Genomic DNA, 26539 nt, shown 5'->3' on the forward strand with positions numbered 1-26539 from the left:
GAAGCGCCGCGAGGCGGGGCCGGGGAGGCGCGCGCCCGGCTTGCGGGACTGCGGGGCGCGAGAGCGCGGCCGGATAGCGTCGCGCGCGCGGAACTGCAGCTGGGTTGCTGTGCGACTGTTCTCCGGGAGCCGTCCGTGTCACCGCCGGAGCCTGGCGCAGGTGAGCGCTTCCACCCCCGCCCTGCTCCCAGCTCCCCGCGGCGCGTTCTTCGAGGGGCCGCTGAGGGAGGAGGCCCGAGGCCGGCGCAGCGGCCGGGCCGGGGTCCCTGGGCGCGGGGCCTGGCGCGGCGGCCTTCCCCTCCTTTCCTCGCCTCCTCGTCTCCTCCCCTCCTCGCCCCCTCGCCTTTTCTGGCCCAGTCGGGTGGTCGGGGCGGCGGCGGGCGAGGCTGGAGGTCGCCCGAGCCGGGCCCGCTGCGGAAATGGAGCTGGGGGTTTTAAACTGTGGACGTTTCCCTCCATGTTGGCGGCGCAGCGCGGCGCGGCTGTGGCGCGGCGGCGACAGGGAGGGTTCGTGGGCGCCTTTGTCCTGTCCCGCCGCAGCCTGGCTCCCGGCCCCTCTGAGCGCCGGTCTGACAGATGAGCAGGCGGCCCCGCGGTCCTGCAGTAGGAGGCTGACAGGGCGCGGCGGCCTGGCGGGACGGGGAAGGGGCTGCGGCCGAGGTGGGCTTAGATTCGCGCTGCTTGTCACTGGCTTTGAGGGTCGTGGTCGTCGCGGTTTGGTGATTGTCCAGGCACATTGCAGGGCTGCTCGATCCGATGCGTTGAATTCCTTCGCCCGGACAGTCTCAAAAATCGGGTATTTAGGCGGGTGTGCGTGTTCCTGCTAAAGCACGGTCCTGCTTTTTCACCTTTTTGAGGGTTCAGAAAAATGTTCTAGTGACAGCCAGCCTCGCACTGCCAGTAGCCTCAAGGGGCACTTAGTAAGCACTTGCTTGCGGAGGGCTTTGTTGAAGGCGCTTTCCCCGAGTGATTACGGGGCCCGGTCGGGTGTTCACACGAGGGCGCGGTAGATACCGTGGTCCGCGCGTGGACACCTGCAGCGCGAGGCGCGGCGCCTGGGCAGTGCCAGGGTGAACAGGCCCCCGGGGACCTTGCACGTAAACACGTGTAGATCTGTAGTTACGCATTGTAGTAACTGCTGTGTAGGAGAAGATGGAGCTACGGAGAAGAGCAGAGGGATCCTAATTTAGACTAGGCAACAAGTCCAGTTTAAGTTTTGTTTCTCAGGCTGCCTGGGAAGAGGGAGAAGAACGAGTAGGAGGGGAACGATGAGCTGCCCAAGGATGTTTATGGGGAAGAAGGCGCTTCTGCCTTTACAGCCAGGAAGGTGGCCTTTCTGTTGCTTCATGAAGCAAAGGGCGCGGAGCAAGGCCCGGGGTTCCTGTTTGCATTTTGCCTAGTAGGGCTACCGGGGCTGAGGTGTGAAAAGGAAGCTGTCGAACTTCATTCGAGCGTCTTGCTCTATGCCACATTTAGATGAATTTGGAGAAGTGAAGGAAAGATGGCTGGACACCTTGTAATGCTAATGAGCAGATAATTGTTGTGTTCATAAACAGTAACATACCGAAGCTGGAATGTGTGAGGATTGCAGTGCCAGTTGACTCTGAAGTTAGCGGGCATCTGGCTTAATAGAGAAAAGCCTGAGGGTCTCCGTGTTTTTCCTGTTTATGGCGAATGAGGACATTGTGTGCAGTGAACAAAATTTTTCTTTACAAACACTCTTGCCTAAAACATCTCTTGTAAGAAAAGCCTGTGTGTATCTTGACTCCTGTAGGTGAGTGCATAGTGACATGAACAAATGTGGGGCTTTTGTGTGCCATCCTGGCTATTTCACTCCTGTGGGGGAGTATATTAGGATGTGATTGCACTGTATCCTCACGTTTGACAATTGTGTGTGGATCTTGTGTAAAGTGGGGGTGCACATCATGTTGCTGGCTTCATCTTTTGGAACATTTGTGTATAAGATAATGGTCTTCTAAGAAGAATGCTGGTTCATTTTGTTTGTTTTCCAAGCAAATCTTAATTCTTCTTTTAAAAAATAAGCTTTAGAGACCTAACAGGTATCCACCATATGCGTTAACTTTTTTAACCCAGAATAATTGATAAGAATCTTTTTGGTACTGGCCTGCGTTTATATTACACAGATACTGTGTATGTGGTGTGTAAGTGCAGTGGAAAGATGCCAGTAAATAAGTTTTTAAGAACACGCAGAAACTGTTCAAGGGTCTTTTAAAACCTCAAGTAGCCCCTGCGTCCTAAAGGGCTTGTGTTTCAAAAGTTTATAAAGAGTTTTTTGCAACTTGAGTATCTTCCTGTAGGAAGACATAATTGCCTTCTTTTAACTCTGGCTGACCAGTGTAGGAGAGCTAGTACTAGTAAGAGTGGTTTGATTTTGGGGGGCCTAGGGAGGAGGAGGGGGCTCAAGAGAAGAGAGAAGGAGGGTACATTTCCTTCCTCTTTCTTTGTACTTGGAGGCTCTGAGCTAAATGTTGAAATAGGCAAAGCTGGATGTTGTCACCTTCCGTTTTTATGCCCCTGCTCATGCAGAGGTGTTCACTGCCCCCCCTGCTTCCTAAGTGCCCCTCAGGTGACTCAGCCAGGCCTGACTTCATCCTGAAAACTTGTGGGCTCCTCCCCACTACTCCAAGCCTAAACCCATTCATTACCCCAGTGATGCCCAGTCTCAGATATGTGTAGGGAAGAAAGCTGGCTTTCTTACCTAATGTGTTAATTGACTGACATCCTCTAATCACCAGATAAGTACTTGTGTTTTCTTTCATCTACCAACCTAGCTGCCGTCTCTGTAAACTAGTAGAGCTTGTTAAGTTTTTTCACAGACGATTAACAGTGAAAAAATGTGGTTAACAAAGGCCTCCCTCACCCCGCCTCCCCCCCACCCTCCCACTGCTCCCTTGGGGTAGGTAATTCAACTTTCTCCTTAATTCCAGAGTCTTCAAAGGTTCCTAAATGTTGCTTTTATTGTATCATCAGCTCTTAACAACAGCCAGTGAGGAATGTACGTTGATATGCTTGGATAATACATCAAGAAGTGCTTAGTTGGTGAAATGAAGGTGATTTGGGGGACAGCTCATATCTGTCCTACTGGCTCCCCCTTGGACGTGGCACCAGCTAAGCTAGTTCATGTGGTACTGGGGAAGGTCGTCAGCCCTAGTTTTGTTGTGTGGAAATGTGATTCCGCTGGTCAGCCGGTGGAGCGGCATTACTGTCTGGCAGCTGGAAGTACCCAGCTATCAATTGATATTTCAAATTGATATTTCAAAAAGGGTGGCAGGCAGGCCTCACGTAAGTGGCAGTTCTTGCAGATTGCTTGTGGATTCTTGGAGTATTGTGGGGCTTTGTGGGCTATGTTTTGAATCAGAGAAAAATAATGTTATAATTGGGGGTCGATGTCTGCTGTAGGCTTGAGAGAGGTGAACTTGGATGAAGGCAACCACCCTGGCTTAGGTGGGTGGTTGGCAGAGTCACTTGGTATGCGTTTGTACTTTAGCTGTAAGAGTTGAAAGCTAAACCCCCAAATTTATTCATTACAGACTTGGAATTATTTTTCTTCCTGTTGTTGGGTTATAGTCATGTTAATTGTACATCCTTGATTTTCCCAGTCTGGTTTATAGTTTGCTGTTTTTAATAAAGGCAATTTGTTAAAAATACAATTAAATGCATTTTTAAAGCCGTTGTAAGTTGATATGCAAATTTACAAATGAGAAAATGTGTCCTTTGTGAGATTGTGCCTCATTTTTTGATTAGCAAGAACTATGATCACTGTAGGTGGGTAACATTTTACATAGTGTAAACTTATGGCGCCTATATACATTGTTATAATTAATCTTTAGTGTCACTTACATAGATAACGCAGTGGCTAAATCATCCTCTAAAATTATTCCAAATGAGATTGAATGTAGCCTTTCTGGCCCTAAAATCCTGACCAGTCAATTCTGGAAAGTTGTATTTTAGTGATCAGCCTGTGGAAAAAGACAAATACATAAATGTGTATGTATTGACTCAACTTTTTTTCTTTAAAACTATTCAGGTTAATTATAGAAAATGCCAAGTAGGAAATTTGCGGATGGTGAAGTGGTAAGAGGTCGATGGCCTGGGAGTTCACTTTATTATGAAGTAGAAATTCTGAGCCATGACAGCGCCTCCCAGCTTTACACTGTAAAGTATAAAGATGGAACAGAGCTTGAATTGAAAGAGAATGATATTAAGGTAAGAGCTCCTTTGGTTTATCAGAGTATGTTTACAGTAAGTGGGAAATAACTCTTAAGTATGGTTTCTAAGCTCAGGATAGTTCAGCTCGGTTTGAAGGCAGAGGATTGAGGTCTTGCTTTGGGTCACATACTGTTTTTGGCTCTGGGAATGTATGAATGAGGCATAGTGCCTTGTTCCCAAGAAGCTCACACTTACTGGGAAAGACAGCCATTTGCATCTGTTGGTCCCCTGGGTTTACTACGTTCTGTGTCTGGAGTTTGCCGTGGGTGGTGTTGAGTGTATCAAGGGTAGAGAAGAGCCCTGGGCTTCAGGGCAGACTTTCAGAGGCAGTGACACCTAGCCAAGTGCTGAGAACAAACAGGAAAAACAGCAGTTGATGGGGCTGCTTCTGCAGAGAGGGCAGTATGGCAAAGTTGGGGGTCTGGGGGACACAGTCAGCCAAGTGCTGGAAGGGGGTGGTAGGGGAGGGCTAAGCAGGAGCCAGGCTGGAGGGGCTTTTATATTCCATGCCCAAGGGTTTGGGCTTCATCCTGAACACTAAGGATTTAATCAGGAGAGTGACATTAATTAGATTCGAGTCTAGCCCAGGGCTTTTCAACCTGTCTGGTGAGGGCCTGGGTTTTAAGATATCTGATCCGTAGTATACAAACATTTATATAAAATGCCATAAAAATGAATTACTAGAAAAATAAAGACATACAAAATAAACGACTTACAGTTTTACTATCAGATTCAATAGATAGGAGATTACTTTGTCAAAATGCTATAAACGTTTCCATACACCTATTTCTCAATTTTGGTACTTGCACAGATTAGTAACGAGCATTTCTAGGACCCATGGCTGAGGATGACACTTTGAGTGCTCTAGACCAGGAATAAAGCACAGAAAGTAAATATGTTAGACTTTATGGGAGCAGCTCCAGGCAGTATGGAAGGGAGCAGACATGGCAGTGTTCCAGTACAACTTTATGGACAGTGAAATTTGAATTTTGGATAATTTTCACACTTCAGGAAATAGTATTCTTTTGATTTTGTTTGTAATCATTTAAGAATGTAAAAGCCATTCTTAGTAGGAAGACCACACAAAAACTGGGGTGAAGGACTTGGCCTGGGGCATAATTTATCTACATCCTTAGAAGCAACATAAGGAGATTCGGAGTAGGTGGGGACACGGTGAAACAGTTCCCAGTCATCCAAGCTCATGTTTTATTTTCAAGATCTGCTTATGTGTTTTGTTCAGAGTGAAACTGTGGTACTGTTTTGTTTTGTTTTTTGGTCTGTGTGCTAATTTATTTTGTCCTATCGTCTCAGTTTTAATCCATGTTAATTATTACCCTTCTTGCATATGGTGTTGGAAATAAGTACAGCTAATTGGTTTCGATACATTCATTTCATGGAAATACCTTCAAAGAACAGGAATGGAAAGGCTGCATTTGTCTCATGAAAGATGGATCATTATGAAAGCATTTTCCGTTGGCTTCATTTGATCCATTCTCAGATCCTAACATTTCCCGTGCTGATTTTAGTGTTAATGGTAGCAGTTCCTGCCTTTGTTATCCTCTTCTAGTTTGGGTCTGTCTGTATGTGTTATGATTTGTGGTAAAGCTCTTTGCCTTCTTCCCCCTTTCTAGCCTTTAACTTCCTTTAGGCAAAGGAAAGGTGGCTCAACTTCCAGTTCCCCTTCCAGACGCCGAGGGAGTCGATCAAGGTCACGCTCCCGATCCCCTGGTCGACCACCTAAAAGTGCCCGTCGATCCGCTTCTGCTTCCCACCAGGCCGACATTAAGGAAGCAAGGAGGGAAGTGGAAGTTAAATTGACTCCGCTGATTCTGGTACTTGTGTTTATCCTTATACAGCCTTTTGTCTTCCCCTTTATGTATATATTTACTCAAGTTACTTGCAGTTAATAATATTAAAATGTCACTGAAACATCAAATCTAAGGTGATGACTTTGGAAGTTTTCATAAAAAACAAATGTTTGGAATAGAAAGTTTTAAATATCAGTGGAAAAGAATGTCCTTCAGTTACCAGAAATGCTATTTAATGTTTTAGTTTTTAAAAAAGCAGTGTTCAAATTTGCAATAGATGTAGCTTGTAGATTGAACTGAGTAAGGTTTTTACAGTGTATGAAAGTTCATATCATGTATGAAATGGTAAGACAAACCCGTATTACAGAAACATTCTTACTCTTAGCATCATTATACTTTATCACTTTACCTATTCAAAGATGATGATTTTAGTGGAATTACTTTCAAGATGTAAGCTTTGAAATATCAGGGTGCATGGAGCCTGTAGATCTTGTACAAATAGTATTTTAGATAGTAGACCAAAGACAAAGTATGTTAAGTAAAAAGAATAAAAGTAAACTTCTGTTCACTTAATGTTAACCTCTTTTCTGGATAGAAGGCACACAGACTTTGAGACAGAGTCTTGCTGTGTCGCCCAGGCTGGAGTGCAGTGGCTCAGTCTCAGCTCACTGCAAGCTCCGCCTCCTGGGTTCACGCCATTCTCCTGCCTCAGCCTCCCTAGTAGCTGGGATTACAGGCGCCCGCCACCATGCCCGGCTAATTTTTTGTATTTTTAGTAGAGACAGGGTTTCACCGTGTTAGCCAGGATGGTCTTGATTTCCTGACCTCGTGATCCACTCGCCTCGGCCTCCCAAAGTGCTGGGATTACAGGCGTGAGCCACTGTGCCTGGCAACAGACTTTTAATAAACTTTAAAAACTGGATTATATACATACTGCTCTGAAGTCAGCTTTAAGAGATTTTAAAATATTGGGATAACCTTTCAGAGTGTATTTTTCTACATCATTTTTGTTGTTGTATTCTAAGTGTGGATATATGGTAAATTGTATAGCTGTAACTTAATTGTTAAAGTCAGCTCCGTCAATGATAGACATTTAGTGTTTTTCCTTCCATATTTTCACTATTACAAACAAGTATTTTTATCTAACATCTGATTATTTCCTTAGGATGAATTCTTACAAGTGGAACTGCTAGGTCAGCTGTATGGTGCAGATTTGAGGCTTTTAATACTTATTGCCAGATTGCATCAAGAAAGTTTATAGTAGTATCAGTGTATGAATGCTCAGTTTCTCATTCCGAGTATTATATATATATTTTTTTTTGGAGAATGTGGCTGTCAGACATTTTCAACTTACTGTTCTAACTAACATTTTGAATTCGAACATTTTAACTATTAGTGGCTCTCTTTACCACCCAGGGACTCCAGGAACAGATGCTGTGTGATACTTTGTTATTCTTTCATTTTTAATATTTAGTGACTGCCGTATTTTTACAGTGTAATCTTACAGTCCTGGTGTCACAAGAACCACAGAAGCTTTGCTTCTTACTAGTAGAGCCTTGGGCCTACTGTGTATTGCATAAGTACCCACTATTTCTTAGTTTTCCATTATTGGCTGTTTTGGAGCAGTGAATGTCTTTTTGAATGTCTTTTGTTTTTTATCCAGTTAATGAACTAATTTACCAATTTTTACTTTCTCTGCCTTTCATAGTAAATACCCCTAAAATCTATCAATGAAATGATAACATTCAGTCTGATTACGTGAAAGATGAAAGTTTTTTTTTTTTTTTTTTTGAGGCGGAGTTTCATTCTTGTTGCCCAGGCTGGAGTGCAATGGCGCGGTCTTGGCTCAATGCAACCTCCGTCTCCAGGTTCAAGAGATTTTCCTGCCTCAGCCTCCGAAGTAGCTGGAATTACAGGTGCCTGCTACCATGTGTGGTTAATTTTTTTGTATTTTTAGTAGAGACAGGGTTTCACCATGTTGGCCAGGCTGGTCTTGAATTCCTGACCTCAGGTGATCTACCCGCCTTGGCCTCCCAAAGTGCTGGGATTACAGGTGTGAGCCACCGTGCCTGGCCAGATGAAAGATTTTATGTAGAAATCTATCCAATATTTCAGAGACTGGAAAATTCTAGTCAGTTTTATTCCTTTTCATTTTTAACAAAGTGAGGGTTAAATTCTTCAGAATTAAGGCTGTGAAAAATCTGTTTTATTGCTTGATTCCAAAATAGTAAGTTTTTACCATCATGTTTCTTTTTAATAAGTTACAGTTCTTTTGATTAAATGTTTATATTCTTCAATTTAGAAGCCATTTGGAAATAGCATCAGCAGATATAATGGGGAGCCTGAACACATTGAGAGAAATGACGTACCTCATAAAAATACACAGGTGGGAAAGTGTTCACTTTCATCTTGGTTTTTTTTTTCTTTTTTTTTGGTTAAAAGTGACTCTCCCTTGAGAAGCACATTGAAAATTGTAATATTTTATAACCTGTTCTAAAATTCTGTCCCTAAATTAAGACTGAATATAATTTCACAAATTTATTCTTATTAGTGTATAGCTGTGTTGAGATGCTGAAATAGTTAATGCAGTAGCATTAGTGGTAATTGTTCACTGCAGATATTTAATTTTTAAATTTTTCATTTAGGAAAAATTCAATTTGTCACAAGAAAGCAGTTACATAGCTACACAGTATAGCCTTCGTCCAAAAAGAGAAGAAGTCAAATTAAAAGAAATAGATTCTAAGGAAGAAAAATTCGTTGCAAAAGAACTGGCAGTGAGAACCTTTGAAGTGACCCCCATCCGGGCAAAGGACTTGGAGTTTGGAGGAGTACCTGGTAGGCCTCAGAGCTGGGCCCAGAGAGGGCAGGTAGGGGTGGTTGCCACAAGGTGAACTAGAAAGGCCTCTCTGAAGACATCTGAGGCAGGCAAGGTAATGAGCCTGGTGGGAACCTGCGGAAGAGCCTTCCAAAGAAGGAACAGTGGGTGCAAAGGCTTGAGGTGGGAGCATTTTGGGGGATTATGGAGTAGAAAGGATGCCATTGTAGTTGTGTTTAAAACTTTTAGCAGTCTGTTCAGAGGTTTTGAGCACAGAAGTACAAAGAAGTGATAAAGGAAGGTTGATCTGGGAGTTTGTATAGCACAGATGGTTACTTATCAGGGACAGAGAGCTCTGCTAATAATCAGACCTGAGGCGGCAGGGGCTAGCAGCGGGCCTCAGCTGCCTGCATAAAATGGGATCCCGGAGGCTGCCCTACCTGCTAGGCAGGTTGATTGTGAGGGTCAAAGATCTGAAGTGTGCAGAGTTTTGGAGTTATTAAGTGGGTGGAACTGATGAAATTTTATGAGCTAGTAAAAGAAAAGACTTCTTGTCTAAATGGCTCAAAATCCTGCATGGCTTAATTGCTTTGTGTTTTGTTATAACCCTTGACTAGCTGGTCTGTTACAGATGCTGTCCAGCATCACTTAAAATCTGCACACATTACATGAACGTGACACTATTTTAATTGTTAGAAACTGGGGAATATAAAGTTTTTTGTTAAGATTAGGCTGATAATTTTTAGATGTTCTGATCATCAGTTTGCTGGAGTTTCAGCACATTTGCTTCTTAGTGGTTGGAGGTCAAATGTTTTAGAGCTTGGTTTCTGAGGTGGGTGTAGCTATTCAGTGTTGGACCTCTTTCTTTTTTTTTAATTTTTATTTATTTATTTATTTTACTACTTTGATGCCCGTGGTTGCCAGGCCACCAGAGGTGACAGGTAGAGATGGGAGTTTTTGATGGTACATTAGAAATTGGTTTCAGACAGCTAGCCAGATACGAGTTCTGATCTTAAAAAATCTAACATGATTCTTAAATAAATAAACCAGATTGAAATTTGAGCCTCGAATGTTCATGAATTGTTTGCAGGTGTGTTTCTCATCATGTTTGGCCTGCCTGTGTTCCTCTTCCTGTTGCTGTTGATGTGTAAACAGAAAGATCCCAGTCTTCTGAATTTCCCTCCTCCTTTGCCAGCTTTGTATGAGTTATGGGAAACCAGAGTATTTGGGGTCTACCTCCTGTGGTTTTTGATTCAAGTCGTGTTCTACCTGCTGCCAATTGGAAAGGTACGTTTATGGTAATTCTGTTTTGTTTTAATAAGATGAGGTCTCACTATATTGCCCAGGCGAGTCTCCAACTTCTGGGCTCAAGTGATCCTCTTGCCACAGCCTCCTGAGTCGCTGGGACCACAGGCCTGTGCCATGCTGCCCAGCCTTAGAGTAGTTTAAAGGTTAGAGGCTGTTGTTGGTCATAACTCCCAAAACTTAGTTCATGAAGCCATTTCTCTTGTGCTGTCTGTATAACACTTGCCTATTAAGAGGAACTTAAAAAAAATCTGAGATTTCTTGTGTAACTTTTCAAACCAAATAGAAAAGAATAGGCTATTTTGTAAAGTAGCTGACTCTCAGTGGAGGTTGCTGTGGAAAAAAAATTCACTCTTAGTATGTGTCATTTCAGATGCAGCATTTTAAATGATTAATTGATAGGCTACTGGGCTCGATGGACTTCAGTCTACATCTTTTACTTTAAAAAAGTATGAAAAGTTTCTAATTTTCATCTCTTTCAGAAGCTTGTTGTCAAGAACATTTTACGTTGTTTTCAGATTCCTGCAATATCTTTAACATTTGTCTCTCCATTGCTAAGTGTAGTTTTTTCTTCTTTCAGTAGAATCCTTTACTTGGATATATTTAAAGAAACATGAGATTCCCTAAGTAATAAATAATTTATTTAAAGATCTTATTCTTAGGACTTTGCAAGTTTGCCAACTGTCTGTAAACCAAAGGATTGGTTTTACTGGTGAATGCCAGTGATAGGAGGGTAGAGCTGCAGGCTTAATACTGTAGAGTGAGACCGTAACTTTAGTGGCTCTAGCAAGGATTTTTGTGATAAAGACCTTCAGTCATTTTTATGGTAAGGCTCTACAGTTAAATTCAGATTCATTTAGGGTAAGGTGATTTCAGAGTGTCAAGGAAAGCAGTTTTGGTGTTTAAAGTCATATATGTATATACTCATAGACGAAAGTGACTAAAAGCATATATATTAAAATATATATTAATATTATGCAGTCATCCCTTGATATCCTTGGGGAGTGGTTTCAGGACCTCCTGTACATACCAAAATCTGAGGATGCTCAAGTCCCTGATAAGAAATAGTGTAGTATTTGCATATAACCTGTGTACATCCTCCTTGTATACTTTGTTACCTTTAGGTTGCTTATAATACATAATACAACATAAGTGCCGTGTAAATAGTTATCATACTGTATTAGAGAATAATGACAAGAAAAAGAAGTCTGTACATATTCAGCTCAGATGCAATTTTTTCTGAAATATTTTGGATCTGGTTGGTTGAATCCATGGATGTGGATCCCGTCGATACGGAGAGCTGACTGTATATTTGGATCTGTATATTCACAGATTAAAGCCTAACACAGCATTTACTAGACTCCTTTAATAGATAAGGATCATCTGAAATTAGCATGTGGGATTTTACTAATCCTGTGATCTCAAACAGCTTTTACATTTCTCCTGGGAGAGGAGGAATGCTAGCTAATGAAATCTGTCGCTAATGATAGGATAAAGTAGTTTAGCCCAGAGCAAATGATACTATATTTATAGTTCTGTTGGGTGCCATGCCTGTGGGTATCTCTGTGCTGAATGCTGTGGGTGATGCCAAATGAAGAGAGGAGGTGGTTCTGATGCATGACGCGTGCTCACAGTCTCTCTCTCTCTCTTTTTTTTTTTTTCTTGAGACAGGGTCTTGCTCTGTTGCCCAGGCTGGAGTGCAGTGGCACAATCTGCAACCTCCTCCTCCTGGGCTGAAGTCATCTTCCCACCTCAGCCTCCCGAGTAGCTGGGACCACAGGCGCGTGCCACCAGGCTTGGCTAACTTTTGTATTTTGTATTTTTGTAGAGAGGGGATTTCACCATGTTGCCCAGGCTGGTCTCCAACTCCTGGACTCAAGTGACCCTCCCACCTTGACCTCTCAAAGTGCTGGGATTACAGGCGTGAGTCACCAACCTGCTTTCTCACAGCCTCTTATTGCAGAGAAAAGAATCACATGAAATGCTTCAATAACTGGATGGGCAATATATATATAATATATAGCAGAGCAAGTAAGCATATGAGTATGCATCATCAAATAGCCCTTGAGTCATAGTAGAGTGGATAAACAGGGTAGAGCCCAACTGAAAAGGACCCCACAAATGGAAGACAATGGAATCGTACTGTTACTTTGTAAGCAGTGGGCAGCCATCGGTAGATGTTTGAGCTAGGGATCCACTAGATATAAAGGTATTTAAGCACATTTAGTCTTGAGGTGGTACACAGGAGTGTGGCAGGGAGTGTGGCTGTTGCAGTTGCTTGGTCCTACACTGGGAAGTCATTACTGAATTTGTATTTAAGATAAATTCCTGAAGGTGGGATTGCATCATTAAAGGGCTTGCCACTAGGGTTTTTGAAACATTACTAAATTTCCCTGTTACAAGATATCTTCCTTCTTGGGCGTGTTGAAAATTAAGTGATAGTAGAATATATATATATGTGTGTGTATATATGTATATGTGATGGTGATGTGCTTTGTAAATTTGTAAATTTTTTTTCTTTTAAGGTTGTAGAAGGAACGCCTCTTATTGATGGAAGAAGACTCAAGTATAGATTAAATGGTGATTTTCTTTTTTTAAGACTCAAATTGATGATTTGATAGCTTAAACTTCTAAGTGTTAAACTCTTTGTTAAAGCTGATTAGACCAGAGTAGTAAGTGGTAAATTATCTCTTAGTAGTCGGAAGGGCAACTGTTTATACCTGTAGCCAACTTGTGTAAATTATGCCATGTAAAGTAACATAGCCTCTTCGTCACTCTTGTCCACTCTCCAGTTTTATTTTCTTAATAGTGTTCATCACTGTTAGAAATCATTGTGCTTGTCTAGGATTTTATCACCTGAGGTGTTACCCGGATGCGGGCATCCAGGCCACTCCTGCTGCATGAGCTGCTCTTGTCCTTGCTCATGTCCTCTGGGCTGTCCCTTGAATATTCGTCACACACACTTCCTGGGCCTTTGCCTGGAAAACTTACCCCCAAATGTCTGACACCTGCATCTTCACCTCCATCTCGTCTCTGCTGAGAGAAACCTTCAGGTCCCTTTCTCTCCCCTGCTCTGTTTTATTTTTCTGTCTGACATTTGTGCCTCCACACATCAGTGTATTTGTCTCTTCATTAGGGTCTCTCCACTAGAATGTGGCTTCATGGGCAAGGACTTGGCTGTGTTCATTGTGACGCCCTTGCTGCCAGGAAAATGGGCACATAGTAGGTGCTCATTCATATGGGAGTGCTGGATGGATGAGTTGTGAACTTGCTGGGCAGCTCAATAAATGGGTAGACGTTGCTCCCTCTGGGTCCGGCACCTCGCACTATAAGAGCATGTGCTGAGTGCGTCAGTCCAGCTTTGTCATTTGAAGACTTTGGCAAAGTACAGATCTATTTTGTAGTCATCCTTGAATGATTTTCCATTTAACAAGATGGAATAGAGTGTTTTCCTTTTCTTGAGAATTACATTGTATATTTTAATGGTTGAACTTTTTATCCTTTCAATTCTTCATTTTCTAACTTTGGATACTTTGTTTCAAGACTTACCCAGCATCTACTCTGTCTGCAATCACTCTGCTGGGTTCTAAAGGGGAAGCCAAAGATAGTTTAGACACCTTCTGCCTTTTAGTGCCAGTCGTGTCATAAGGCGTCTCCCCTAGCTCCAGATGGTGGGTGCTTAATACTTGTCGTTGGTATTGTCAGACTTTTTGTTGCTTTTACCAAATTCTTTGCTGATGGAGCAAGTTTTAGAACCTTTGGCAGCCTCCCTCCCTCTGGTGGTTCACTTGCCACACCAGGGAAGGTGAGTCTGGGGTGAGGTGGGTTGTTGACTTTGCCACCAGGTCCTTTGATTTCAGTGTTTTGTGTGTTTCCCTGTAGGCACCGATTCTTTTCTAAGTATTCTTGTGTTATATTTTCACTTCCCTCCGAGGGGTGTGGTACATTCAGAGACTGAGCACAGTACTTGGACATAGAGCTCTTGGAGCCAGTGGGGGAGTGGCTGGCCAAGTTGCTTGATCCTTTTTAAAAATTTCCTCATCTAATTACTCTGGTTCAAGTATTGAGATTTCTTTTCGAGATTTTACGATTATTAACTAAGGAGGTTCCTAAGACATTTTGGATGATTATTTTTAATCCATATAGGCTAGAGAGAAAAGACTGCTTTATCTAACCATTCTTTTTAAAAATATACATTTTATGAAAGGTAAATGAGTATTTTTAAAAGTCAGAATTTAAAATTAGAAGTTATTGTTTGGAGTATTTGTGGAAAATGTGGATTCAGATAATTTGAGACAACTATTTTACTTTACAAAAAGTTTGTTTTTAGAATTCTCATATAAATAACAGCTACCTCTTTTTTGCTTTTGACCATTTATCCAAATGTGATTTGATGACTTTTTAGGAGCACAGCTCTTTTTGAGGCACTCACCTCCCTTGAAAGCAAAACTATTTCTTTAGCCAAAAGAAAAAATTGGATCTTCCAGTGAGCCTTTCTGTGTGGCTGCAGGACTAGCCCGGAACGAGAGTTCTGTGGAGCCTCACAGGGCGGGTGCTTTTTAACTTGGCAATGCACGTGGATGTCCCCACCTGCTGTCCCTACCCCCCAGGTGCTCGCAGTCCCCTGCCTGGCCTCGGGCATTTGTGTTGTGGCATCTTTTCTGTGGGTGGCATGTTAAGATCTCTGTTCTGGATGATAGAGTTTTACTAGAATCTTTTGAAACCATTATTGACAACTTGGTTAAGTATAAATATTTATAATTTTGTAACTACCAACCTAGCTCGGTGCCTGACCCCTGGTGGGTGCATAATACCCTCCCCTTAGGTAATGGCATTAGACTTTAAAATGTGTGTTTGGCCCAGCTCTGTTAATAATTAGCCATTTGACTTTGTGCCTGAGAGTTTGGATTGTGGGAATTTTCAGGTTGCACTTCTTGTCAGTTTTCCCTTAATTAAAAGCAAATAATGACCATTTGAACTGAAAAAGAATCAATATGTTAAACTATTTGGAAAGTTCTACAAGAGATAATGGTATGTATATTGAAAATTATACCTTAGGACATTGCTTATTTGCATATTTGTGTGTATTTAGTCTGAATAATGAAAGTAAGACTTTAAAAATGAACGTTGCATTGTTTCATAGTGGCGTATAAGTTTCATGTGAGCCTTGGGTTAACACTAATTTTCCCCTTCCTTTTTTTTTTTTAAAGGATTCTATGCTTTTATCCTGACATCTGCAGTCATCGGAACATCTCTCTTCCAGGGCGTAGAGTTTCATTACGTGTACAGTCATTTTCTTCAGTTTGCACTTGCGGCCACTGTTTTTTGTGTGGTCTTGAGTGTGTATCTCTACATGCGCTCTTTGAAAGCGCCCCGGAATGACCTGTCGCCTGCCAGCTCTGGTGAGCAGCGATGAATCACGTGTTGGATGAATGTGTCCCAGAGCCCTCCAGCAGCCATTTCCAGATTTGAGTAGATTGCTTTTTTTCTAACTTCATTTTTTGGGAAATGAAAAGAAGTAAGAAAAAATGAAAAGATGAAGAAAAAAGTTAGATATGAATTTAAAGGAAGAAAATGTTTTTGTTTTTCCTTCATACTTTCTTATTCATTTCTTTTTTTTTGCAGTTGCTTGATGACAGTAAGACGTTTAGTAAACTTACAGGCATTTTGACTTATGACAAATATTATTTCTTTGTCCAAAATAGTAAACACTCTTTAAAAGACAAAAACAAAACAACAGAGGTTACTGGCTGGGCGAGGTGGCTCATGCCTGTAATCCCAGCACTTTGGGAGGCCAAGGCGGGCAGATCACCTGAGGTCAGGAGTTTGAGACCAGCCTGGCCAATATGGTGAAACCTCGTCTCTACTAAAAATACAAAAATCAGCTGGGTGTGGTGGTGCACACCTATAATCCTAGCTACTCGGGAGGCTGAGGCAAGAGAATCGCTTGAGCGTGGGTGGTGGAGGTTGCAGTGAGCCGAGACTGTGCCACTGCACTCTAGCCTGGGCCACAGAGCGAGGCTCCATCTCAAAACAAAACAAACAAAAAACAAAAGAAAAACAAAAAAGAGGTTACAAATTGGTTGATGCTGACCTAAAGTATTTCAATATAAAAAAAATGTCGCCTATCTAAAAAAATGGAGTGTGAAGTCCTTTGGGGGGGCCCCCATGATTTTAGTTAACTTTTTAAAGAAACCTGGGGTATCTGGGCCCCTGGCTCCCCCAAAGGCTGTAGCAACTGCCCTTTCAGTTGGGCAGGCATCTCCTGGCTTCCTTCGTCTGTGCCGTCCTGTCTGCCTCTCAACACCAGAGCCCTGCTCAGGCTCTTGCGGGCAGTTGAATTGTGAGCCTGGATAGTGGGCAGCAGTGCCATTTTAAAGCCTGCTGACTGGGTTTGGAACGCTGTTTGGGTAAACACTTTTCCTTTCTCAGGAAATGCTGTCTATGATTTCTTCATTGGCCGTGAATTAAACCCTCGAATTGGTACTTTTGATCTCAAATACTTTTGTGAATTGCGCCCTGGATTGATTGGATGGGTATGTCTGTTTTTTTTTCTTTCTAAATTTCAATTCAATAGGTCTAATTAATTGCTAGAAAGAAATGTAGACCATTCAAAAATAAGCAGTGGGTGGTATATTTTTAGGGATAATTATGGCTTTCCATAAATCTGTCAAAATATTTTGTTGTAAGTATTTTCCAGAGGTTTAAGATGCCCTGTTACAGGTTATGACAAATTAAGTAACTTTTCTTTGCTTTATTTTTATTATATCAGTTTATATTTATGTAGGAAAGTGATAGTGTAGATGAAGTGATGTAAGAAAAAATGCATTTTCCTCCTTTTTAAATTTTACCTGGTTTTAGGCTTGGAGTTGCAGATATAGAGCAAAGAGTTCCCTTCCACCCTTCATTCTGTTTCTCACAACGTTAACCTTGGAGGAAACCATAGTGTAATGATGAAGAACAGCAGATTAACATGGCGACAGCATTAGTTACCAAGTCCACAGGCCTCAGTCGAGTTCACCAGTTTTTCCGCTGTTGTCCTTTTTCTGTTCCAGGAACCTCGACAGGACTCCACGATGCATTTAGTTGTTATTTCTTCTTAGTCTTCTCTAGTCTAATAGTTGTTTAGGCTTTTCTTGTCTCTCATGACCTTGATACTTTTTAGAAAGTACTGGTTGGTTATTTTGTAAGAGTGTCCCTCAGTTTGGGTCATTTCAGTGTTCTCTTTGATTGGGGTGAAGTTACCCACTGTGACAGGAACACAGAAATGATAGCTGTGTCCTTCTCAGTGCGTTGGGTCCAGGGGCCTGTGGTGCTGAGATGTCTTATTCCTGGTGGCGGGTAGGAGTTAAGGTGGCGTCTGCCAGGTGTCTCAGCTGTGAAGCTCACTCATGCCTTTGTAGTGCTAAGGTCTCTGGGGAGGTGCTTTGAGGCTATATACTTTCCCCTTTTATTTCAGGTGGTTATTAACTTGGTGATGCTTTTGGCTGAAATGAAAATACAGGACCGCGCTGTTCCATCCTTGGCCATGATTTTAGTTAATAGTTTCCAGCTTCTCTATGTGGTGGATGCTCTCTGGAATGAGGTAATTAATTTTAAGAGCTGAGGCCTTGGAGTCAGATGGCTTTGAGTGGGTGAGTGACCTGTCAGAGCCTCGGCTTCTTGCACACAGAGTGAGGGGAGCACGGCCTGCCTCCAAGGCTGCCTGTGAGGAGGACGAGGCCATCCATGCGAAGCTGACGAGGGAGTGCTGACAGGTGGGAAGTTTCTAGGCATTTGGGAGTGCTTTGGTGTTTATCAGCTGTTCTTGTGTTTCAAAGTAATATTCTAAATATTTAAGATTGGTGGATCTTGGTTTTGTTTTTGTGGGTGGTGGTAATTATGGTATCACATGAAAATGGATGGATGATTACTAAATTAGAATGGTGTTTCTCGGATTGTCAAGAGTCACCTAGTTTTTAAATAATCGGGGAGACGTTTTATTGTTAAGGTTTTAAAATACAAAGGCTAGCTCTAATTAGATGAATGTAAAATCAGAAATCAAGATGCATTGAGGAAACCACTTGAAATAAGGCTAAGTTTCCATCTCGAGTCTTTTTTCATACATTGATTGGTCTTTCTACTAGTTGAAGACTGGTCAATGTTTTGATTGTTTTCTCTCTCAGCCAGCATATTCCTTTAAAAAATTTTGTCTTCCTCAGGCTTATTTTACAAGTATTTTATCATATTTACTATTATCTTTGTAATTATCTCCAAATTCCAAGTCTAGTTTTCTTTCCATATTAAAAACAAATCTGGCAGCTGTACATCATAATGTTCCAAAACAAGTTTTAATGACAGTCGGTTGAGACAATCTGCTGACATTTTGAGAGAAGACCTTTTCTCTTTAAGCCTGGAACATTTAAAAAAATTGTATTATTTTGTCATCAATACTATGTATCTCCCCCACCCCTGCCGGCTGGTCTTTAATTTTGTCCTTCTATGCAAAATCGCAGAGAATGGTTAGTCAGAACAACTTCGCAAGTTTGATATTGGTGTTTCGATGATCTCCTTGTTATTTAGGAAGATTAGGGCCACTTTGAGGTAAACCTCAATTACAAGCGGTGGGATTAGTGCTATCCGCTAATTACGGGTTCCTGTTGCGCTCCTGCCACTTCACAGACCCTGGCTCAGAGCTTGGGAAGCTGTGAAGGTGGTGATAGCACTTCAAATTGACTTGAAAAATTCCAAGTCGACCCAAGATTAAACGTTTTTGAAATTAAAAAACAACTGTTTTGTAAATGCACTTACTATTACCAGTGTAGCTTTGTTTGCTGTTATAGAATGAGTTGCCAAAAGAGCATATAGATTACAGTTTGCAAATCAAATGATATTTCACAGTTTTGCTCACCTCAGAGGCTTCTTTAAACCTTCCTTTCTAGTAGCTTTCCGTTGATGAGTGATTATTTCTTCTGATTTCTTCTATTAATAGCTTTCTGCCACGTTGTGGTCGTCACTTTTTAATTGGCTTAGAAGTTCATATTTTCTATAGATTTAGCCAAACATTGACTTCTGTTAAAAGAAAGTTTTTTGCATCTTAAGGCAAAACGCTTAAAGCAATATTAACATAGCCCCAGGGGTAGAGAACTAGAGTTAGGAAATTGTTTTCTGTCTGTTCTCAGTATCTCAGCCAGATGATAATAAGCTTCTTGAGGAAAGATTGTATTTTATGATTTCTTCAGCATTCTGGCATGCCACGGGGCAATTAGCAGATGCTTAATAACTTTTGTCAGGTCACTTGATAGAAATCCCTCTGTATTCAAGAATGTGCTATACCTTAAGAAAACTGAGACTACCAGTTTAAATATGTATGACCCTTCCTCTGAGCCGTCCTGTGAAAGCCTTGGGGCTCAGGAGCTGGTGGGGCTAAGGTCCTCCCCCGACCCAGCACTGGGTGCTTACCCTTTGCCCTCTCACTGCCACTCACCACACCTGCTTTTATCTGCTCCCACCAATTTGTCGCCTTTATCCTCTTTTGGACCAGGAATCAGATCACAGGCCTTGAGAGATAAGAATAAGACACTCTTGGGGACAGAAAGTTAAAACACCGCGTGTCCTCACTTATATGTGGGCGCTAAAAAAGTTGATGTCATAGAAGTATAAAGTAGAACAGAGGATATGGGAAGGTGGGAAGGGTAGGGGGAAGGGAAGGATAGGGAGAGGTTTGTTAAAGGATACAAAATTACCACTCGATAGGAGGAGTAAGTTCTAAGTTCTAGTATTCTATACCACTGTAGGATGACTATAGTTAACAGTGATACATAGTTTCAAATAGCTAGAAGGATATTGAATATTCCTAACACAAAGAAATAATGTGTTTGAGATGATGGATATGCTAATTACCCTGATTGGATTACTATATATTACATGTATTGCAACATCACTGTGTACCCCATAAATATGTACGATTATTACATGTCAATTTTTTTTTTTAAAGAGAATAAAGTACTGTGGTAACTAAAGAGTATAAGCCTAAGGAGCTAGATTTTGTGAGATTGGTTTTTCTGTTCCATGTGACATCTGTTTTTCTGTTCCATGGCCTATTTGCTTTCTTTTCTGGAAAAAAAGTGCTATTTGGAGGTACCACTCTTTTTCTTTAACCTAGAGCTTTGATTCTCCAACAGAGCTTATACTGGCTAATATTTCTACATCAGTGGTCTGTACTGAGGTTCCGGGTAGTTTAGAGCTTCCCTCAGGCCAGACCTTCAGAGTGTTGACCTTGGTGGTGTCTCGGTATTCTAGAGTCTGGCCTGCCTGTATCCTGGTCCAGAGGCGATCTGGCTCATGGTAACCAAATCACCAGGGAGTAATGCACTTTCATTAATTTACATGAGAAGCGAAGCTGTCAGTTCACCATGTTGCCAGGCAGCTTAATTTCTTCTGTGGAAAATCTACATGAAATGCCACATTATGAACAGAAATTAGATTGGTCCATGTGGAATTGAAGCAAAAAGAGTTGGTGATCTTATTCCTTCAGCAAGCATATTTTGAACACTTCTCTCCATGGCTGGCACTGTGCTAGGTACTGGGGTGGCAAAGGTGAAAACACACAGCCTCTGTCTTTTAGAGGCTTTTAGTGTAGTGGAGAGTGACTAGACAAATACAGTAACCCAATTACTGCAGCCTGCTGGTGGGTGGTGACATCTGAGAAGTTCCCAGGTCTGAGCAGCAGGTCAGGAGGGCAGCAGAGGGTGTAGGGCCTGTGTGGAGGTTGGAGGAGGGGTTGCCAGCAGAGGGGAGGGCCTGGGCATGGGGGCATGGGAAACGCTTTAGAGATCTGTTATCGGGAGCATGAGCGAGAGGCTGGCGTGACAGGAGAATGTGACGGCAGAAAGACCTAGCAGGCCAGGGGAGCCAGATCTCTCTCCCCTTTAACAAAAAAATGTTGGTTGTGGACCCGCCCATAGCACTTTATACATTTGCCTGTAAACTAGTACTTTATTTGAATACTTTAAACATAGAAGCTCTTTCTCCCTTTCCCCGTCTGTATCCTTATAGGAAGCGTTGTTGACAACCATGGACATCATCCACGATGGATTTGGATTTATGCTGGCTTTTGGAGACTTGGTGTGGGTTCCGTTTATTTACAGCTTCCAAGCCTTTTACTTAGTCAGTCATCCAAATGAAGTGTCTTGGCCAATGGCTTCTCTAATTATTGTTCTGAAATGTGAGTATTAAGTTTAGTCTCAGTTTAATTTATTAAATATTATGTACTGAGGCTTTTATGCTCTGCTGTCTACATACTTGAAACATGCCATTTTGAATGGCCAGCATTAGCTCAATTTGAGGCCATTTATGATGAGTAATAAAAAGTCTGCATTTTGCAAAGAGAATGGATGGTTCGTACTTGGGTTCTCAGTAGTACTTGAAACAGATTATTTTAAACCATCTTTTAAATTTAATTTAAGTTGTTTTAATTTGTTTTGGTAACCATACGTCTTTTCTCTTGAGTGCCTGCTTTTTCTGGTAGGCATCTTATAAAGTAGGAAGATTTGTCTTGCCCTCATAGAGCTCACATTCTAACAGGAGAAATAAGACATTCCTGCCTTGCTGTGAGGTGTGTGAGTGAGCACTAAGAGGGGCTTAGATGACGGGTGTTAAAGGTAGAGAGAGAGAACTTCTCTCTGGGGAGCGTTAGTGTGAACTTATCGGAGGATACGGTGTTCGATTTGAGTTTTAGAGGGTAAAATGGGATGGGGAGATTGAAAAGTCAGGCACTGGGAACAGCTCAGCAAGGGTGTGTGGTGGAGAAGTGTGAGATGAGGTTGGGAAAGACTGAGAAGTCCAGTTTGGCTGCAGCTGCGGTCCACCAGGGTCAGTCATGGATTTTACTTCAGGATGAATTTTCATTGTCTTTACACTGTTCATTGAACACTTCTACTAGAGGTTGAGCAGGGAAAATTAGCAGTGAACTGCAAATACAGATAGTTTTGCTACACTAGTTAGTATCTGTGGTAGAAGAAGTTCAAACCGTTGGTTAAAATTAAGATTTAGTTTCACCAGTGGTTTGGTTGTCTGTGTCATCCATTTTATTATTCAAGACAGTGTATTTATAGTTCAGCTAAAAATGGGGAATGTCTTAGTTTGTTTTGTGCTGCTCGAACAGAATAGCTGAGACTGGGTAATTTGTCATGAAATTTATTTGGCTCATGGTTCTGGAGGCCAGGAAGTCAGAGCATGGTGCTGGAATCTGGCAAGGCCCCTTCCACTGCAGCATCCCAGGGTGGAAGGTGGAAGGACGAGAGAGAGTGAGGAAGAGCAAGAAGGGCTGAACATACTTTTATAACAAACCCACTCGAGATACTGAGCCCACTCCTGTGATAGCCACATTAATCTGTCCATGAGGGCAGAACCCTCATGACCTAATCATCTCTTAAAGGTGCTCTCTCTCCACACTTGCATTGAGGATTAAGTTTCCAACACATGAACTTTGGAGGACACATTCAAACCAAAGCAGGAAGTAAAGTGATTCTCTTACTAGTTTATTGAGGATCGACTATATAATAGTTAAATGTCAGTGATAAATTGATTTTTGACATTCTGAAATTTGGATAAAATTAGGAACTTATAGACTTACAGTGGGATTCAGCATGTATTTAAAGTGCAGGATGTTCTGGTGCTGATTTTAAGCTAGTGTTTGATAATAAAATGTTTGTGCCATGGCCAGTAGGTATAACTAACAGATGATATAGTTTGTAATTTTGATTATACTGAACTCTAGTATTGATTTTATTGTAATGTAGGCTGTCTTAGATTTTATCTCTTTCATGGATGTAACTACATTTGTTTTGCCTTCAGAATGTTTCCTAGGTGGATGATTAAAGTAGTATGATAGATTTCGGAAGGGTTACCATCTTTTTACATAGTGGGATTTAGAGTTTTTGAGTTGTTCTTAAGAATCAGGCCAGGTGCGGTGGCTCATGCCTATAATCCCAGCACTTTGGGAGGCTGAAGCAGGAGGATCTCTTGAGCCTCGGAGTCTGCTTTGGAAATTTCCTCAGAGCATAGAAATCATTTTTAAGAGAAATTACAGATGCTATTAAGCATTAGAGTATAACTAAGTTATTAACATAGGAAAATATTTTAAAATTGCAGTTTGTGGTTATGTAATCTTCCGAGGTGCAAATTCTCAGAAAAATGCATTCCGGAAAAATCCCAGTGATCCAAAGCTTGCACGTAAGTATTGATTTATGTTTATATTATATATATTACATGAAGGTTTTATTTTTCTTTTTGTCTCGACATCATTAAAAATGTACTTTTATTTTTATATAGATTTAAAAACCATTCATACTTCAACAGGAAAAAATCTTCTAGTTTCTGGATGGTGGGGCTTTGTTCGCCACCCCAATTACTTGGGTGACCTCATCATGGCCTTGGCGTGGTCCCTCGCATGTGGTAAGCATTTCAGAAGAGTGCTAGTTTGACCCTTCTTTTAGCCGCCGGAAAGATGTGTGTGTGTCCTTTGTGTGGGACAGTGTGGCCAAGGTGGGTGTGAGTCTTTTTGTCGCCGTTTTCTACTGTGAGGTTGGCCTCTGTAGAAGCTCCTCTGGCTTCTGAGGGGAATTGGGAATTCACAGAGCCTGAAGTTTTACTTTAAGCCTAAAAGCAATATTTTAAGTTTTCAACTGTGCCTGATAGCTTTTTTCTAAGTAGAATATATAGAAATTAATTCAGCTTCTTAATTCATGATTCAGTGTACATAGATTGGGAAAAACTTTGGTTTTTAAGAAGAGAAGGAGATTCTCTTTTTGTGTGTCTGGCCTCGTGGGGAGCTGGGGAAGCAGGGGAGCAGGGGGAGCTGTGGGAGCTGGAGGTGCTTGGGGAGCTGGGGTGTCAGGGGGAGCTGGAGGTACTGGTGGAGCCGGGGGAGCTGGGGGAACTAGGGGAGCAGGGGGATCTTGGGAAGCTGGGGGAGCTGGGGGAGCTGGTGGAGCTGGTGGAGCTGGGGGAGCTGGGGGAACTGGGGGAGCAGGGGGATCCAGGGGAGCTGGTGGAGGTGGGGGAGCTGGCCCGTGCCTGCTGCCTGTTTGGTGGCCTGGCCTGTGGTGGAGGACAGCAGTTTTTCTTCTTCGCTGGGGGAAGAAGGGCGAGAAATGGAGAGATGTATATTAACTATGAGGACAGATGTTTTGATTGTGATGGATTGTTAGAATGGATTCATCAGTCTTTGAGTAGCTTCTAATTTAGATACGACCTTCTGCCACTTACCAGTGGGATTTTACAGACTGGTTTAATTATCCTCCTCATTATTGGAGAAAATGAAGTACCTTGTGGTTCATTTTTAGAGAATTTAGGGGAAAGCAGGAAAAAATACATTGTAGTGATAATAAAAATATCTAATACTATGTACTGTTATTATCCCCAGGTTTTAACCACATTCTGCCTTATTTCTACATAATTTATTTCACCATGTTGCTTGTCCACCGAGAAGCTCGTGACGAGTACCACTGTAAGAAGAAATACGGCGTGGCTTGGGAAAAGTACTGTCAGCGTGTGCCCTACCGTATATTTCCATACATCTACTAATGCTCTTCTGGCTTATTTACAAAATACTCCTGCAATTCCAGCTGCCATTTGCAAAAACAAGGAAGAAAATCCGAAATTTTCTTTTGTTGCACTGACAGGATCTGTAAATTTTTTTTTCTTTTTGAGTCAGGACTATAGAGCCGAGTAGTTGATCTTTTAATATAGCCGTGTTTACTTTTATTAAATTACAGTTAACATAGGAAAAATACAAGTAAGGATGTGAGAATTTGCATTTTAATGGGAAATTTTCAACTCTTAAAAATCTGAAAACAGAAGACAGTCTTAATATAAATGTACTGTGAAGAATACTATTGATGTTTATGGTTTCTGATTACTTTTCAAATTTTGATGTTTTTTTGCCAGTTGGCTTTTCTTAAATGAAAACACTGTTCCATTTAAAGTACATTTATGTTTTATTCAGTAAGAGAATAGAATTTTCATTTGTTTTTCTTTAAATCCTTTACTAATTATATAATTTGAAAGCAAAAAGAAGGGCCTATATTAAATGCTGAAAGTGAAAAGCGATGAGATTATTAGCAGACACTGCTTAAGGGAGACCATTTGTAGCAGTTGGCTTAACCTCAACTTCTAAAACTACATTTGAAAATGTAAATACATAGCTTAGTTTTTTGTAATATATGGTGACTTCAGATTTTTTTGTACAGTATTTTGAATGTGAGGTGATTGTCAGGACTAACTGTCTTTTTAACAAAACATTTTCAGTATTTTAAATAAAGTTTTGTAAAGTAATGTGAATTAAAAATTTTGGAACAATTAGAATTCATTCACTGTTGTATAGAAGATGCTGTTAAAACATAGGAAGGGTATTTTTCTTGATCCAAAGTTTGTGAATTTGGCTTTGCTACCTCAATTGCAGGTGTTTGTTAGCCTTTATAAACTGTTGCAAATAGAAAAAAAAATAGAATAAGTATATATTTTTGGAGTAACATCAATATTTAAACATTTTTACACAGATCGGTGTTTGAAAATTTGCCATTTCAGGCTAATATTTTTATATATTTTTGACTTTTTAAAAGTTCATCAGTGTTTTTGCTACTGTTAAGCTTATGCAGTTTATACTGTATTTTTTATATCTCCTTTATATTTACAAAACTGTACTCCCTGTAAAGGAGTGCTATCTTAAAAACAACTTAAGGGGTTAAAGTCGTTTCTTTTAGTTTAATTGATGTGCATAAGGTAGCTTTAGCAATTAAATTCTAGTGAAGTTGATATAGTCTCATTTTTAATTGTCCTGTAATGGAACAGTAGCAAATTCACTAAACTTTTGTGTTCAGAGTTAAATTGTTCTCAGTACTTTAAATATAGGGGAATGTAATAAACATAGTGTGTATGTTTGGGTTTTAATTACACATTTTATATATGAGCCATTTAGATATATGCAGTGTTAATTCTATACTGCATTTGAAGTGTATGTAACTTAGCTTATGTTAATGCAGTCATGAAGTTGGTTTGCTCTAGCATCCTGTAGTCTTTAAACATTCTTTTAGTGAAATTGTCATTGTTTTATCAGTGCTAATGTGTGCAAGCAGTTTTTTTATTTTGCTTTTCTCCTGGCATCAGAAAGTGGTGTCCCAGCGTTTTCTGTACTGGATTGCACCAAGGAAGCTTTTGGGGAGGAAGGAAGGACATTAAATTCTTTCCCTGGTAATGAAAAGAGCCCGTTACCAATACAGGGCTGCAATTTCTGGATATCAGCTACACTTTGTTTTTAATTTTGTTTTTGACATGTTTATTTGGCAAATTTTATAATGAAGTTTTAAGTTGAGAATAAAATGTAGCAACATTTTGATCA

The 26539-nt window shown here is 41.1% G+C and overlaps 2 protein-coding genes across 3 annotated transcripts in view; one reads left to right on the forward strand and one right to left on the reverse strand.

The window, feature by feature from the left end:
• On the forward strand, positions 1 to 26539 carry LBR (lamin B receptor). Of its 2 annotated transcripts, NM_001134061.1 has the most exon segments (14): positions 79 to 160; positions 4049 to 4227; positions 5862 to 6062; positions 8341 to 8424; positions 8684 to 8873; positions 9944 to 10140; positions 12684 to 12738; positions 15369 to 15560; positions 16591 to 16694; positions 17618 to 17743; positions 21196 to 21364; positions 23293 to 23373; positions 23473 to 23595; positions 24566 to 26533. In NM_001134061.1, coding segments are annotated over 13 exon segments (1848 nt in total). In that variant the 5' UTR covers positions 79 to 160; positions 4049 to 4062; the 3' UTR covers positions 24727 to 26533.
• Positions 17845 to 26539, reverse strand: part of DNAH14 (dynein axonemal heavy chain 14) — a 499118-nt gene continuing 490423 nt past the window's right edge. The window contains exons 86-88 of the mRNA XM_054519536.1: positions 19625 to 19697; positions 19049 to 19209; positions 17845 to 18550 (exon numbers count right to left, since the gene is read on the reverse strand). Of these exons, the coding sequence (XP_054375511.1) occupies positions 19184 to 19209; positions 19625 to 19697 (99 nt within the window). The 3' untranslated portion in view covers positions 17845 to 18550; positions 19049 to 19183. The remainder of the gene's footprint in view (positions 18551 to 19048; positions 19210 to 19624; positions 19698 to 26539) is intronic.

This window comes from Pongo abelii, chromosome 1, assembly GCF_028885655.2.
Source record: "Pongo abelii isolate AG06213 chromosome 1, NHGRI_mPonAbe1-v2.0_pri, whole genome shotgun sequence".
Lineage (NCBI taxonomy): Eukaryota > Metazoa > Chordata > Mammalia > Primates > Hominidae > Pongo > Pongo abelii.